The sequence below is a fragment of the Acomys minous genome, assembly GCF_964271855.1.
Source record: "Acomys minous genome assembly, chromosome: 3".
NCBI lineage: Eukaryota > Metazoa > Chordata > Mammalia > Rodentia > Muridae > Acomys > Acomys minous.
In genome coordinates this window covers 76,901,366-76,916,402 of record NC_140485.1, presented here as the reverse complement: position 1 = coordinate 76,916,402, position 15,037 = coordinate 76,901,366, and the positions used below count along the sequence as shown (strand labels likewise).

Sequence of the window (15,037 nt, the reverse complement as noted above, 5' to 3'; positions counted from 1 at the left end):
TAGCAGAAACACATCTTTCTCCCATGAGTTCACCTACTGGATTTCTTTCTTGAGTATGTTTTCCATGGCTGAGGTGTCTCATTAGCTTATGATCAAAAACCAGAGTTAGTAATATGAGGAAGCCTTTTAATAATGTCTCCTCAATAGCAGACCTTGGTTACGGAGACTTCTTTATTTCCTTCTTGATTTCTAGTTTGCTAAAAATAGTAGCCATTATTGTCGCTGCTAAAATAGTCATAAGTGTGGAAAAATAGATGCTTGAGCCGAATTGTAGTAAATCGCTACTCGAATTCCAGAGAGTGTTGCACTGTGGAGCACACAAGCAGCTGGGTAGAAAGCTCACAGTGGTTACAATCCTCATGTCACTCGTGCTGTTTTCATGTCTTGGTGTAGGTGTGAGTTAGGTTACCAGGAGAATTTTGGTGTTGTTTGTTTAGACTGTTATGTTTGTAAGTATGCACAAAAATACACAGACCTTTGCAAAAGAAACCAGGAAGAGTGAAAATGAGACTAGTCAGTTAAAAAATGGTCTTGGGTCTAAGGTGTGAGTGAAAGGTCTTAAATGGGATTTGAAGTCAGTATTTCTTGAAGAATTTGAAATGTTTAAAAGAATAAAGTTAGGAGTTCAAAATGTTAAAAACCACACGAAGCTTTGTAAAGCTGGAGATTTTTGCTTGGGTCTGTGGTGCTGGCTTCTGATGGACTCAGGCACTGAAGTAGCAGAATGTGTTGATAACTTGAAGAAAGTTGCAGTCTGAAACTGGAGACAGGGATTTGTTGTTTTGATGCCTCAGATACTGCTCTGTTTTAAACACCATGTGAGTGGCCTTGGATGTGTAAGTTAAGTTTTGAGCCCAAGTTTCCTACCTAGTTAAAAGGCAGGAAAACCTCTTCTCACTTTGTTATCGTGAATGCCAGCAGGGTGAGAAGCTTTGTGAGACCTGGTCTCTGTTTCACTCACTCATTTTCATGTACTACACTGCATGCAGGTGGGGAAGGACTCTTTCTGTTCCTAGCACCCAGGCTGTGTACCCTGTAGTGCCTAGCGCCCAGGCTGTGTGCCTTGTAGTGCTTAGCGCCCAGGCTGTGTACCCTGTAGTGCCTAGTGCCCAGGCTGTGTACCTTGTAGTGCCTAGCGCCCAGGCTGTGTGCCTTGTAGTGCCTAGCGCCCAGGCTGTGTGCCTTGTAGTGCCTAGTGCCCAGGCTGTGTACCCTGTAGTGCCTAGCGCCCAGGCTGTGTGCCTTGTAGTGCCTAGTGCCCAGGCTGTGTACCCTGTAGTGCCTAGCACCCAGGCTGTGTACCTTGTAGTGCCTAGCGCCCAGGCTGTGTACCTTGTAGTGCCTAGCACCCAGGCTGTGTACCTTGTAGTGCCTAGTGCCCAGGCTGTGTGCCTTGTAGTGCCTAGTGCCCAGCCTCTAGTTCAGCGAATGGCTTCACATAGTTTTTCACAGGGTGTTCTACGACATAGCAGCACTGGAGTCTGTCCTGGTGCTAAGCAGGGATTTAGTAACTATTTATTGATTCAGTTAGGATAATAGTCCTAATTGGGGAAAAGATCTGGTTTATGGGTACTATCCCTCCCCTATAGGGAAAGTAAACTAACACTTTTATTTTAAAATGATAATAATCTTCACTGTTCTAAATTAGAAAAGAATAACTAGAAAGGATTAAAAGGTGGTTACCCAAGATTCAGAGGGCTTGCTTAGCATATGGCCACATCTTAAAACTATACAGAAGCCAGGCATGGAAACACACTCCTGTAATTCCAGCACTTGGGCCAATCAAGGCTATGTAGTGAGACCTTGTCACAAAGAAAACGAAGAAATATAAACAGGAAGCATTGGGAAAATGTCTGCGCACGTTCTACCTGGCTTTTCCCAGCTCCTGTCTATAGTTCAGTCTGTTTAAAGTCCAGTTTAGACCATGTTTCTAGGCTTCTCTCCTTCACCCTCTCATCAGACCAGAAAGTACAGTAGCTACTTTAATGCTGGCAGATAGTGAACAAAAAGGTAGCTGACCCAGTGAGCCTCAAATTGATGAGCATTTTTATGATGCTTCTCCACTTCCGTCCCCAAGCTAAATAAATAAATAAATAAATAAATAAATATATCTTTAAAGTCAGAGAAAGCACAATGTTCGTAGAGTAGATTTGATTTGAATAGCAGTTTAATTGACCAGACTATGAACATGTTATCATGCTATGCTCACCAGTCCTTGTTTTCTTTAAAGTTTGGAGGTAGTTGCATTTTATCATTCAACATGTATGTTTTTTTGTTGTTTTTTTTTTTCCTATGCCACAACTGATTTAGAGCTTGGGGAACAGCAAGGAAGAAGGCAGACAAGGATGATGATGTGAGCAAGACGCTTTGAAATTATATTGACACAATTAAGTAAAATAGTGTTTTAGGGTGGGATCTTCCCTAGGCATTGTGGGTAAGGAGGTGATATTGGAGAATCTAAGGTAGAAATAACCGTGGTATTTTAAAAGGAACAAGATGAAAGCCAATGTGGCTGGATATGGTGAGCAAAGTGAGACATGGCTCCAGATGGGTCAGAGGGAAGTAGAAAGGGACCAGTTTCCATATACATTGTCTATTCTGATAGGATGTCAGCCAAGAGTTATAAGCCAGGAATGGAAAAATTCCCACAGACATTGTAAAATAGCCTTCTTTTAAAAGGCTTGTGTTGATACATACATGTGTATAACAACACTTAAAAGAGGCCATGAATTTGAAAGGGGAAATTTGCAAAGCACAGGTAAAATTGGGGCAAGAAAACAAAAGAACCTAACCCTATAACTAGGATTTGTTTTTTCTCCTTTCAGTCCATTTGTTAATTGTGCTACCATTGACCAGCTCATGAAAAGTTTAACCATTTGTGAAATAATGAATAAGAACTTTTGGCAAAAATTGTACTTAAAAAAAAAAAGTTCACTGTATTAACAGATTATCCCATTTTATACAACTATTTAACATATGATGAAAAGCTTTGTTTATTTTGTTTGTTTTTATTTTTTCAAGACAGGGTTTCTCTTTGTAGCACTGGCTGTCCTGAAACCAGGCTGGCCTTGAACTCAGAGATCCACCTGCCTCTGCCTTCTGAGTGCTGGGATTATAGGTGTATGCCACCACCACCCAGCAAGTTTCTATTTTTTTAAAAAGGCTGTTATAAGGTTGAAGAGATGACTGAGTGGGTAAAAGCCAGACTAGGTAAATCAGCAAGCTCTGGGTACAATTGAGAGACCCTGTCTTAGTGTGGAGAGTGGGTTGCGAAGGACAAGGAAGCCTGAGTTTGGAAGGTTGCTATGGTGTTGGCTAAAGTGAGATCAGTCAGGACATTTGCAGTGAGAAGGCAGTCTCCATTTATTGAATTCTGTAGATGGAGTCTTCTCCCCTGTAAAATTTACATGATGTGCTGAACTTAAGTGGGAGCTGGTAGTGAGGGAAGAGAGAATGTTGGTGTAAGTGGATGGCTGATGGCACTGTTTACTGACCTGAAGATGGAGAGATTTGATGGAGCAATGATTTCTGTTTTGTTTCAACCATGTTAAGTTTGAAATGGTTGGTTAGATGTTCCAAGGGGTAATTAAGGATAGACACTTGGGTAAACTAGTTTAAAGTTCACAGACATGCTTTCATTTTTATTACAGTTTTTGAAATTATTTTATGTATATGGACATTATATCTGCATGTACCACATGTGTGCGTAGTGCTCACAGAGACCATGCCAGGCTCCATATCTCTTGGAACTGGAGTCACAAGCTGTTGTGAGCTGCCATGTAAATGCTGGGAGTTGAATCTGGGTCCTCTGAAAGAACAGCAAGTGCTGTTAACTGCTGAGCCATTTCTCCAGCCCTCAATTTTTTAAAAAATTAAAAATTACATTTGTGTGTATATATACTCATATATTTGTACATGTGCTACAGCAAACACATAGAAGTCAGAGGACAATTTTCAGAAGTCAGTTCATTCCTTTCACCATGTGGGTCCCAGGGATTAAACTCAGGTTTTCAGGCTTGGTGGCATGCACCTTTACCTACCGAGCCATCTTCTCTGATCCTAGATTTAATTTCTTGAGAAGTAAATCAGCAGTTACTGCCAAATACATGATAATTCCTTGTTGCTTGTGGGTCTCCTTACTTCTCCCAGGTGGGTAACTTCCTCGGAGGACTCATGGCTGCTGTGATTTATTACCCCAGGGATGCAGAGGATCAGCAAAGGGGAAAGGCGCTGGGCGGTCATGCCAGCAGGTGTGGAGTTCATTCTAATGGGGAGAGACTCAGCACCCAGAGTGTTCTCTGAGGTTTTTGGAAGGCACTTCAGCCATTGCTCCTGGAAAGTTGTCTTAGCTGTCTGTCGCTGTGGAAGATTGCTGGAGATACACACAGGCATTAAGGTCTATCTGGGCTCATGGTTCCAAAAGCGTCAGTTCATGCTGCCAGCTCCATTTCTTTTGGACTGTAGGGAGGTAGAGCATCACAGCACAGGAGGGTTGGTGGACAAGAAAGGAGAGGAGCCTAGAAGTGGCCTCTCTGAAGCACATCTCCTAATGGCCCATTCAGCTGTGAGCCCATAGATGATGGTAGCACCTTCCAGGGCCTCCTTTATCTGCAGCACCCCCACGGCTAGGGACAGAGTCTTCAGTTGGGATACTTTTTGTGAGGCCACTTTATACACAAATGATTAGTTGACAGAAGATTTTTCTAGGACATAGCATTTATATATTTTTTCTTAAGGTTTATTTTTAGTTTGTGTTTGTGTGTTTGTGTGTGGAGGGCATATGTGCGCATGAATTCAGGTGCTTATGGAAGGCAGCAGCACCTGATTCTTCCTGGAGCTAGAGTTACAGTTCATTATGACTAAGTGCACTTCCTGCTGATCCACCTCTCCAGCCCCATCAATTCTCTGAGCAATTATGAAGGGATTTTCTGTTCCAGCTTTGCATGAGGTACTGTAGGAAGAGCTGGACATCATAGAAGAAAGGATTCAACTTCTACTGGGTCTGTCATAGTTTTGTTATGTATAGGATAAGAGTAATGCACAAATTAAAAACAAATATAACATACACACTCAAAGCAAAGGCTTAGGTGTCCAGCTGACACTTGAAGAAGCAATGCTGTGTATGTGTTTTACTCACTGTGACTTGGTCAGTTTTGAACATCTGTATTAGAGATGTAAAGTGTGGTTGAATTTATAATTAGAATATATATATGTATATATATAAATTTTTAAATTCAACATTCAATATATATACTTATTGTGTGGGTGATTTTATTTTCCATACCTCGATAACACATTTTTTTTTTGCTTTTATTTTTTTTCCCCTTGAGACAGGGTTTCTCTGTTACAGCCCTGGCTGTCCTGGACTCTTTGTAGACCAGGCTGGCATTGAACTCGCAGAGATCTGCCTGCCTCTGCCTTCCAGGTGCTGGGATTAAAGGCCTGTATCACCACCATTTCCAGCCTGATAGCAAATATTTTTAAAATACTTTTTTTATTAGCTGTTTCTCATACATACATTTGGTGCGGAGTAAGTTTTCATGTAGCCCAGGCTAGCCTCAGATTTTGTGTGGCCAGGGATGACTTTGAACTTATCCTCCTGCCTTCAATCCTTGAGTTCTGGGCTTATAGGAATGCACCACCATGCCTAGTTTGTGTAGTGCTGAGGATTGAACTCAGGGCTTTGTCTAGGCAAGCAACTGCCAGGTGATCTATATTCCCAGCCTCAAGCATTCTCAGTGTAGAATGAAATCTGTGTAACCTGAGAAGATAGTGCCCCTTCTTTTGTCAAACTGCTTTCTTGCTCTACCCACATCTGATTCTAGGTGCTAAAGTGGCTTCTACTTCACTGGAGTGCCTTATTTGAAAACCAGTTAGTTTAGTTAATTTGTGACTTGAATGACTTTGATGCAGAAAACTTGGAAGTCAAGTATATTTACATAACATTTTAAAAAATAAATTAAAAAACAGATTGATTTAGCCAGTATGGTTTTGGGGGGAGGGGAGAAACGAGCCCCTTAGATGGAAAGAGTACATAAGCATTCTGTGCAGCAAATGAGAGAGAGGTTCTGTAGGACAAAGAGAAGGTGGAGCAAGAAGTGTAAGTCACTGTGGGGACTGGGGGGAGAGGCCTACCTGAGGCAAAGCTGACTTCAGGGTGGAGGCCTGATGACCAGGGTGGGCAGCTGAGGTCAGAAAAGGCTGGAGGGCTTTGTAAGACTTCATCTGATCTGAGAAGAATGGAAAGAAACAAGGTGCCTTTCAACAACAGCTAGAGTTACCTTACTCAAAGTGGAGAGTAGGCTGGAGGAGGCCAGGGCTGGAGGCTGGGAGAGAGTAAGAAACGAGGCTGTCAGAGGAACCTGGGCAGAACTGGCTGCTGCTCTGGACAGGTTGTTGGCTGAGGAAGATGGGAGAGTAACTCATTTCTGCATGTGTTTTGAAAGTAGAGTAAGAGTGTCTTAGCGTAAACACCAGAGTGCTTGCTTATCGCTGAGCTCTGTAAGACTTAGCACAAGTGTTTCCCTGTTTTCATAGTGCTTATCCCTGAGTTGAAAAAAAAATATTAAAAAATCAACATAAATTTCCTGACTTGGTCCTTTGATCTCGGGTTAGTGGGCTTGCTGCTAGTAATGTATATGTAGGACACGTGGCTGGGCCAGGCTGAGCTTAGTGTAAGCTCACAGCAGTGCTGCCAGCGCTGAGGGGGGACAGGGTTCCCTTCCTGCTTGAACTTGGTATTCTTGATGGTCTTAGTAAAGAAATTTCACTTCAACCCTGGGATGTGGGGGTCTTTTCCCTCCCCTTTTTGGCATAGTCTCATTTGTCTGAGTCTGGCCTCAAACTTACTGTCGCTGAGGAGGGCTGACTTCGAACTGATCCTCTTGCTGTCACCTCCCAGTGCTTATGCAGTGTTGGGGGTTGATCCCAGAGCCAGGCAGGCACTTCACCAACTGCACTACAGCTCAACTCAAGAGTGCCCTTTTTTAAACAAATGCATTTTACTTGACTTATTTATTTGGGGAGAGGCAGTGCCTGCTTACAGGGTCAGAGGAAAACTTGCAGGAATTGGTTTTCTTCTTTTACTAGGTATGGAAATCAGGTTGTCAAGATTGGAGGCAAGCCTATTTACTTGCTGAGCCATCTTGTGAGCGTCAAGGTGTCACTTGTTAAGATGTTCAGTGTTAAGATGTTGGCTTTTATGCAGTCTCATTAAACAGACAGTGCATGGGAGCACACAGGTGGCGTGTCTTGTCCTGGGTGTCTGCTGCCATCTCATATGTTACAGTAGGGAAAAGGTTCACACTGGATTAGCTATCTCCTAGTTCAAGAGCAACATACCAGGAAAAAAGTACCTAACTTTTCTTTCAGATAAAAATTACAAAAGAGTGCGTTATTCCCAGTGCATTCCAAGATTATCCATCAGATACCTGATTGTGAACACAGAACTCAGACTAAGCCCAGTGTTAAAAGTCAATATGAAGTTGTTATGGCACATATATGTACATACTTATATTTATACATGTAGAGGTGTCGGTGTGTTCATGTAGTGAATTTAAACATTTGTGCTTTTAAAATCTTAAAGGTTTGACTCATTTTAATTTCCAATATATGTCTAGGACTCTCTTTTATAAATTGATGACTTCTGAAAAGACAAGCTGTCACAATCGAGACTGTTGATTTTGTTTGTTTTGTTTTATTTTCTGTCTGTTACAACACGTCATTAGGCTTTCCCCATTCCACCTTTCAAAGAGGAAAATGATTGCTTGGGTGATGGGATGCCTCCTCCCTGCTCACCATGTCAAGGCTGAGCAACCAAGTAGTGCAGGGTGTACCGCACTCTGGGTTTAAGCGTGTAAACTATTTTGACAGTTGTATTTTTTTAAAAGTGGGTCTGTCCTAATTAAAAACAAAAACCTTAAGCTTATATATATATATCTTTTCATCTTTTCTGGGCAGAGAGGCAGATGAAGGCTGTAAAAAGCCTTTAGAGAGATTGCTGAACATCTGGCAAGAACGAAGTGTGTATGGCGGCGAGTTCATACAGCAGCTGAAGCTGTCTATGGAGGACTCCAAGAGCCCTCCCCCCAAAGGTAGAAACATCACCACATGTTTACAGCTCTTGGTCTTTGCTCCTCCCAGTCCCACAAGAACAGCTGCAGTGGGGGCTGCTGTGGCTGCTGTGATCCACCAGCCACGTTAGGACTCCAGAGGGAGATGCTCCCGAGCGATGGTGAGATTTCTGCAGTGCTCGAAGCAGCCGGGCCTGGTTCTTGTGCTTGTGCTGCCATGCTCTCACTCCCTCACTTTCCGTGTGTTCTTCATGGTCCTTGCTCCTTCAGGAACTGTCCTTGGGCAGGGAAAGGAACAACCAAGTCCTTTAGAATTGTGGTGGATTAAAGAGTACCTCATCCTGGCCCTGACACTGACCATGGCAGGACCTTGGATAAGTCCTCTGCCCTTTTAGAACTTGGCTTTATTGCTAATAAAGCTGGTTTTGTATACTTTTACGATAGTCAGATTATTATCTATATTAATTTTGATCTTTCATGAGCTCAGGGTATCCTTGGGAAATATGTATGTGAATTTTAAAGTTCTTCTTAAGAGCTCATGTTATTCTTTCTCTAAAGTATAAGTTCAAATGTGTGGTTGGTTGTTCAGTCCCTGGTTAGCTGTGGGTTACTCCTGGCGGGCATGACATGCTTCCAAGCTATCAGCCTGTTCTGACTCCATTTATACTTACTGCTAAGAAGCAAGTCCGGCATCCAGCCATCTGATTTGAACTAGCCCACTTGAAGATTCATCTTCCTCTCACGATGCACCTGCTTCTTTGGCCAGGCTGAGTTTCTGCGTGCCCCTTCTGGATGCTTTGCTAGCCCCTTTTCTCTGTGCCTGCAGCACTTCTCCACAGCATGTCCTTCACCCCCTTCACTTCTCCAATAAAGACACTCTGGCCCCCAGGTCTTCCGTTCTGTGGGAATCCTCTTCTTGTTCTCTGGCACTGTGCACACACCTCTGCCATTGGACTAGCATGGATGGCAGTAATGTGCCTTCAACCCTTCATTTTTACTCTTCAGTCTCTTTAGGTCTAAAATTACATAGACTTTATAGTAAACTGAAAGAGGCTTTCTAAGAAAGTGTTTTGAGGCTTCAGGCCATTGTTGATTTACTTAAAGCTATTAAAAAATGCTTCTGAGAAGCAAGCTGTTTCCTGCTTTGGGCTCTGTTGCCACCACATTGTGGCCTTGGGAAGTTTCACCCTACAGTTTTGGGAAAATATCCTGCATTTTTTGCCTATGCTTCGCCTTACAGTTCATTCAGTAGATAGTGCCTGGGGCAAGCAGGAGAGCTCTTGCCTTGAAGAGCTTGAATGTCTGTTCAGGCATTGCTACAGTCTTGTTAGGCTATACTAGGTGCTTTGAAAAAGAGCACAGAGGAGTGAGAGACAATTGTGCACCCCAGGGAGCAGTCACAGATGTAGCAGTGTTGGGAATGGCTCCTTTGGGGTCTGACTTTTGGTTGCGGGCTAGTAGTGACATGTGTTGGTGCCATTTGTCTAAAGATTGTTTTCCTTCCCTTTCATCCTTTAAAGACAGACACTCAACAGGCTCCCTGGGTGTGTTGGTCTTCACAGCTCATTCTTGTCTTCTTAGGACCTAGATGACCAGTCATTTACTACAGTTCTTTCAAATAACCTATGAGTTCCCAAGAGGTTCATTTCCAAACTTGAATAGTTCTTTCATATTGTTGTATTGATTTATGGGTAATTCACTATCTTCAGGCAACTTTTATATAAGGTTGTTTTTTTTAACTTTTAAAAAGATTTTTATTTGTTTATGTTATTTATTAATTTTAAAAATTATGTATATATGAACTGGAGTTACAGACAGTTGTGAGCTGGCACGTGGGTGATGGGAACAGAATCTGGGTCCTCTGCAAGAACAGCCAGTGCTCTTAGCCACCCAGCCACCTCTTCAGTCCCACAGCAGTGTAAATTTTATTTTGATTTTATGCTCGTATTCTGGTGGCCACTGCTTTTGCATAGTACTTTTATGCTGTAGTGGCTAAGTGTGTGTGAGTCATGCCTCATGCCACACGTTAAGCAGCTACTTTGCACAGAGTATTTCATATGTAAACCATATGTTAGTGGGTTTTCCACTTAACAATACATCAATTTTTGCTTTTCAAGACTGTAAAAATGACCATGTAAATTGAAACTATGCAAAAAGAATTTAATAATCCATGTAGAAAATCATAATTCTGTGCCCTTTTTTGTCAGTTAAAACACTGACTATAAACATATAGTGAAAAGAAAAAGAGTAAAACTAGCAGTTGCTTTTGCTAAGCTCAGTGGCACATTCCTGCAGGAAGATTGTTAGTTTGAGACCATCCTGGTCTAGATTGGGATTGCAAGGCAAACTTGAGCTGTGTAGCAAACTATTTCCTTGGATGAAACCAAACAAGGAAGGGTCTTCCTAGGAGGGCAAGATCCTAAATCCCATTCTTAGCACTAGAGAAAAACAGAAAATGGAAACATTGAACTAAAGTAACTTTCATTGTAACAAAATGTTTCAGAGTAGTTTGAGCTGTCTTGCTTTCTGTGGTTTTTGTGTGTGTGTGTGTGTGTGTGTGTGTGTGTGTGTGTGAGTGTGTGTGTGTGTGTGTGTTTTCCCTTTGTTTTTTGTTTTTTGGAGACAGGGTCTCTCTGTTGCCTTGGCTATCCTGTACTCCCTTTGTAGACCAGGCTGGCCTGGAACTCACAGTGATCCACCTGCCTCTGCCTCCTGAGTGCTGGGATTACAGGCGTGTGCCACCACCATGCCCAACTGCCTTCTGTGTTTTAAAACACTGGGAGAGTTTCTTTTTCTGGGGATTACCCAAAGGGCTTTGTGTGTGTCAGCCAAGTGCTCTGTTAGGAATCTAATATCCTCTTTTTACTCTTATTTATTTATTTATTTATTTATTTATTTATTTATTTATTTTGAGACAGGGGTCTTGCTGTGTAGCCCTGGCTAGCCTTGAACTCTCAGTTCCTGTCTCAAACTTCTATCCAGCTGAGATTGTAAGTATTTGTCACTAGATACACTCTGAAGTTTCTGTAGTGAAGTGTTTTTGTGGGGCCACTTCTTCCACCATCATCCTCTTTCTTCACTTTTGCTACTAAATTGGCATCACCAGGCTCCTGCGCAGCATCAGCCTTTCTGAGTTTCTGAGTACTTGCTTCTTAGCTCCTCTCAGCGCCATTCAGATCAGTTCCACCAAAGTAACAGCTTCTTTGTTGTGCTTTCATCCTTGTGGCCAGTTCTCTACTACTTATCTTTATGGAATGTCATAGACATCTATCACTGAGAAATGGGATGGCACAGCTCAACACCCTCATGTCCCCGTGGGCTGAGAGCCAATACAGTGACCGTCATTGACAGACACTGAAGAAAGGAAGTGATTGGATATTGATTTTTGATTTGGGGACTGAAATATTACAGAAATCACTTCATCCTGGACTCAGAGTTAATACGCCTGGCAGTGAGACTTTGAAGTGTGCTGCTGGAAACTGAGGTCATTTCCCTAAACTGTGAGAGCTGTGTTCTATAGTAGCAATGTGCAAAACAAGGACAGCTTCTGCCATAAATGTGGCTGTTTTCTTCTTTCCATCCAACAAATAAAACCATAAGAAAAAAAATACAATCCATGCTATTGACTGGCCTTCCTCTCTAAACTTACCTTGTTAGTTTATAAGATAGAAAATAGGAGCTACATGCTTGGTTCCAGAAGAGACTTAAGTGAATGTGTGCATACCTTCGTGGAGAGTTACTCTGTACGTGCACCAAGTTCCAAGGCAGTGCCTGATGCCCAGTTTTTTAACAGATAAGGGTACTTGTGCTTAGTTGCTTTCATGTAGTGGAAAGAGTACAGGCTTGGGTGTTGTGCCAAGGAATTGTTTAACCTCCCTGCGCCTTTTCCACTTGCACTGGAATGCTCTCTGTGTGAGAGCTGTTGGAAAGATGAAGGTAAAGAAACCATCATAATGCCCTGCACATACTCGATGTCCAATATTTCTGTTAAATGCAGATTTGTCATTTAGATTTATTTCCCCCAGTTGTTGTGTTTGTTTTGTGTTGCCCAATGTGATGTAATAGAAATGATTTTAGAATTAACACATCTATCATAATTATGTAAAAGCACAGGGGACAATAATAAAGAATGCAACTTGCCAGCCTCAAAAGTAGTTAATTCTAGAATGGAAACTTAAATAATTTCTTCCAGTAGCATCAATCACACTTCTCAGTAATAGTTTTTTTAAAATCTTATTTTGTAATAAAATTAGGTTTATTCTAATTTTAAAGAAAGAGTTTAAAGGGTACGTGAAACCTTTGACAGTTTTGTTGATGAATTGTCCTTGTTATTTATTTTCTAAAGTGATCTTTGGAAAGCATAAAGCTGCCTCCTTCATATGCGGTGTGTTCTGTCGCCCCCATGCATGTTGGTTTACTTCATTGCATTGCCTCAGGCTTCTTGCCTTTTTACTGTTTACTTCTTTTGAAGGACAGAAGGTTCTAACTGTGATAACATGGAACATACCACTTCCAGTAGCATTCATTCTCTTGGACTCAAAGAGTCGATCTGAGATGATAGACCGGGGACGTCTTTGTCTCTTCAGTAACATAAGGAGCAGCAGCAGTTTAAAATAATTGTCAACAGAGTTAGCATGAAGCCATCTCTGAAAGTGAACGTGTTGTGTGTCCCCCCCCCACATCATTCTTAGCACTGGATGTTTATGTAGGACGTGCAGCTCACATTTGTCACTTTTCCCCATAGCAACAGAAGAGAAGAAGTCTCTAAAACGAACTTTTCAGCAGATACAAGAGGAGGAAGATGATGACTACCCTGGAAGCTACTCTCCCCAAGACCCTTCCGCAGGCCCCCTCTTGGTACGTGACCCTGGGCTCAGAGTGACTCCAGGTGACCTCTAACTGAAGATCATGGCCACAAGATGGCGCTTGTTGCCAGTAGTGTGGCCTGTCAAAGGGCAGCAGATGGAGTAGCAGGCCCAGAGCTTTCTAGACATCTGACTTCACCCTGCCTTTCACACCCCAACTTTACAATGAGTTTATCTTTTATAAAGTATTTGGACTTGTTTTTTGTCCCCTAAAAGTTAAAAATATCTCTAAAGAAGCCTTATGTGACCTAATACGGATGTTCTGCAGCACTTGGCTGTGCTGCTGCACTCTGCTTGCACTCTAGCCTCTGTTCTAAGCACTTTAGCAGGGAGTTAAGTCTTTAAGGACGCGTTTGCCTTACACGAGTCTTATGAAACAAGTTTGGTTTGGTTCATCTGTTCATTGTCAAAGAAAATGAGACATACACACACCACAACAGATTAAGCAACATTTAAGTAACTTGCCAAGTTGCTTAATTTGAATTAAGATCTGTCATTTCAGAATCCGTGTCTTTTGTTGTTGCTGTTTGTTTCATTTTTAATGTTTTGAGATGAGTCTCACTGTGTAATGCCAGCTGACTTTAAATTTGAGATCTTCCTTCTATTGCCAGATCACACCTGTAATATTAGCACTAGGGAGTCTGAGGCAGGAGGATTATAAGTTCAAGATCAGCTTGGCTATATAGTGAGTCCCTATTTCAAAACAAACAGTATTCCTGCCTCAGCTTCCCCATTACTAGATGGCAAGTCTTGCTATCACACTTGGCTGTCCTGCCCTGTTTGCTGGGTGAGACTGTTTCGTGGTAATCTTAACTGTATTCTACATGGACATGTGGTCAGGACAAAGGTAAATAGGGTAAGCATGTGTTAGGATTAAATTATAGCAATGTTAGTTAGCTCATATCTTTACATCTAAAACCTTTAAAAGGGAAGAGTTGGGGCGATCAACTTCCAGGGCAATCTAGTCAGATTATTGCCTTCAGAGACGCTGTCCTTAGGTTACTATACTCTGTCACCATCAGCATTGGGAGCTTTCCTGTGGTTTGGCAAAACCCCTATGGTAGATGCAGAAGATGCTTTTCTTGTTTTTAACTCTCAATGAGCTAATTCATTTTGACATTTTAATATTGTCAGTAATCTTTACTTTGTAAAGCAAACTCCAGAAAGAATTTAATCAGCCAACACACAGCTGTTCAACATCTGGTATTTCTGTATTATAGACTTTTTATACTGTAAATAATGCTTCATTTGAAATTAAGCAGCTTGAACTAGAATACATATTCTTAAGTTGCCAAAAAATGTGCTCTTTAATTTTTTTAAAGTAGAGTTCTGTATAGATTTATTTATGTGTTCATGGACTTAGAACAATTAATTTTTTGTCATTTGGAATTCATATAATTTCCATCCACAAAGTCCCCTTGCTAACAAAAGTTGTTTGTATGACCTTTGGCTTGTTTTTAATGCTAAGAATGACGGTTTTTATAATTTGCCTCTGGCTAATTTTCTCTAGCCCCTTTATGTCTTAATGGATAATACTATTTGTCTTTGTCTTTTATAGACTGAGGAGCTAATCAAAGCTTTGCAGGATTTGGAGAATGCGGCATCAGGGGATGCTACTGTTCGACAGAAGATTGCTTCCCTGCCCCAGGAAGTGCAAGATGTGTCACTGCTGGAAAAAATTACAGGTGAGAGGGCGGTTTAGCTGACCAGTAGGAAAGAAGGGATTATCTGGAGTCATGCTGATACCTGTGGGTACAGACTTTCTGTGCCATGTTGGGTATTCGCCTGTGAAACCATTCTCATGCTAAACAAAAAGTTCTTGCTGGCCAGGTAGTTCCTACTAATAGTGGTTCCTGCTCCTGCAGGGGACCTGGCTCCATTTCACACACCTACATCTGGCAGCTAGCAATACCTTTAACTACAGTTCAGGGCATCTGATGTACTTTTGGCTTCCATGTACACTCACTCATATGGCATACTTACATACAATCATACATGTAAGTAAAAATAACATAAATAAATTTTGGGGCCAGAGAGATGACTCAGTGGGTAAGAGCTCTTACTGTCTTCTCATAGGACCTGGGTTTAGTTCCCAGCACC

The 15,037-nt window shown here is 41.8% G+C and overlaps 1 protein-coding gene across 1 annotated transcript in view; it reads left to right on the top strand.

The window, feature by feature from the left end:
• Positions 1-15,037, top strand: part of RPRD1B (regulation of nuclear pre-mRNA domain containing 1B) — a 45,593-nt gene that overhangs the window by 8,063 nt on the left and 22,493 nt on the right. The window contains exons 3-5 of the mRNA XM_084776778.1: positions 7,960-8,093; positions 12,817-12,929; positions 14,496-14,622. Coding sequence (XP_084632904.1) covers positions 7,960-8,093; positions 12,817-12,929; positions 14,496-14,622 — 374 coding nt within the window. The remainder of the gene's footprint in view (positions 1-7,959; positions 8,094-12,816; positions 12,930-14,495; positions 14,623-15,037) is intronic.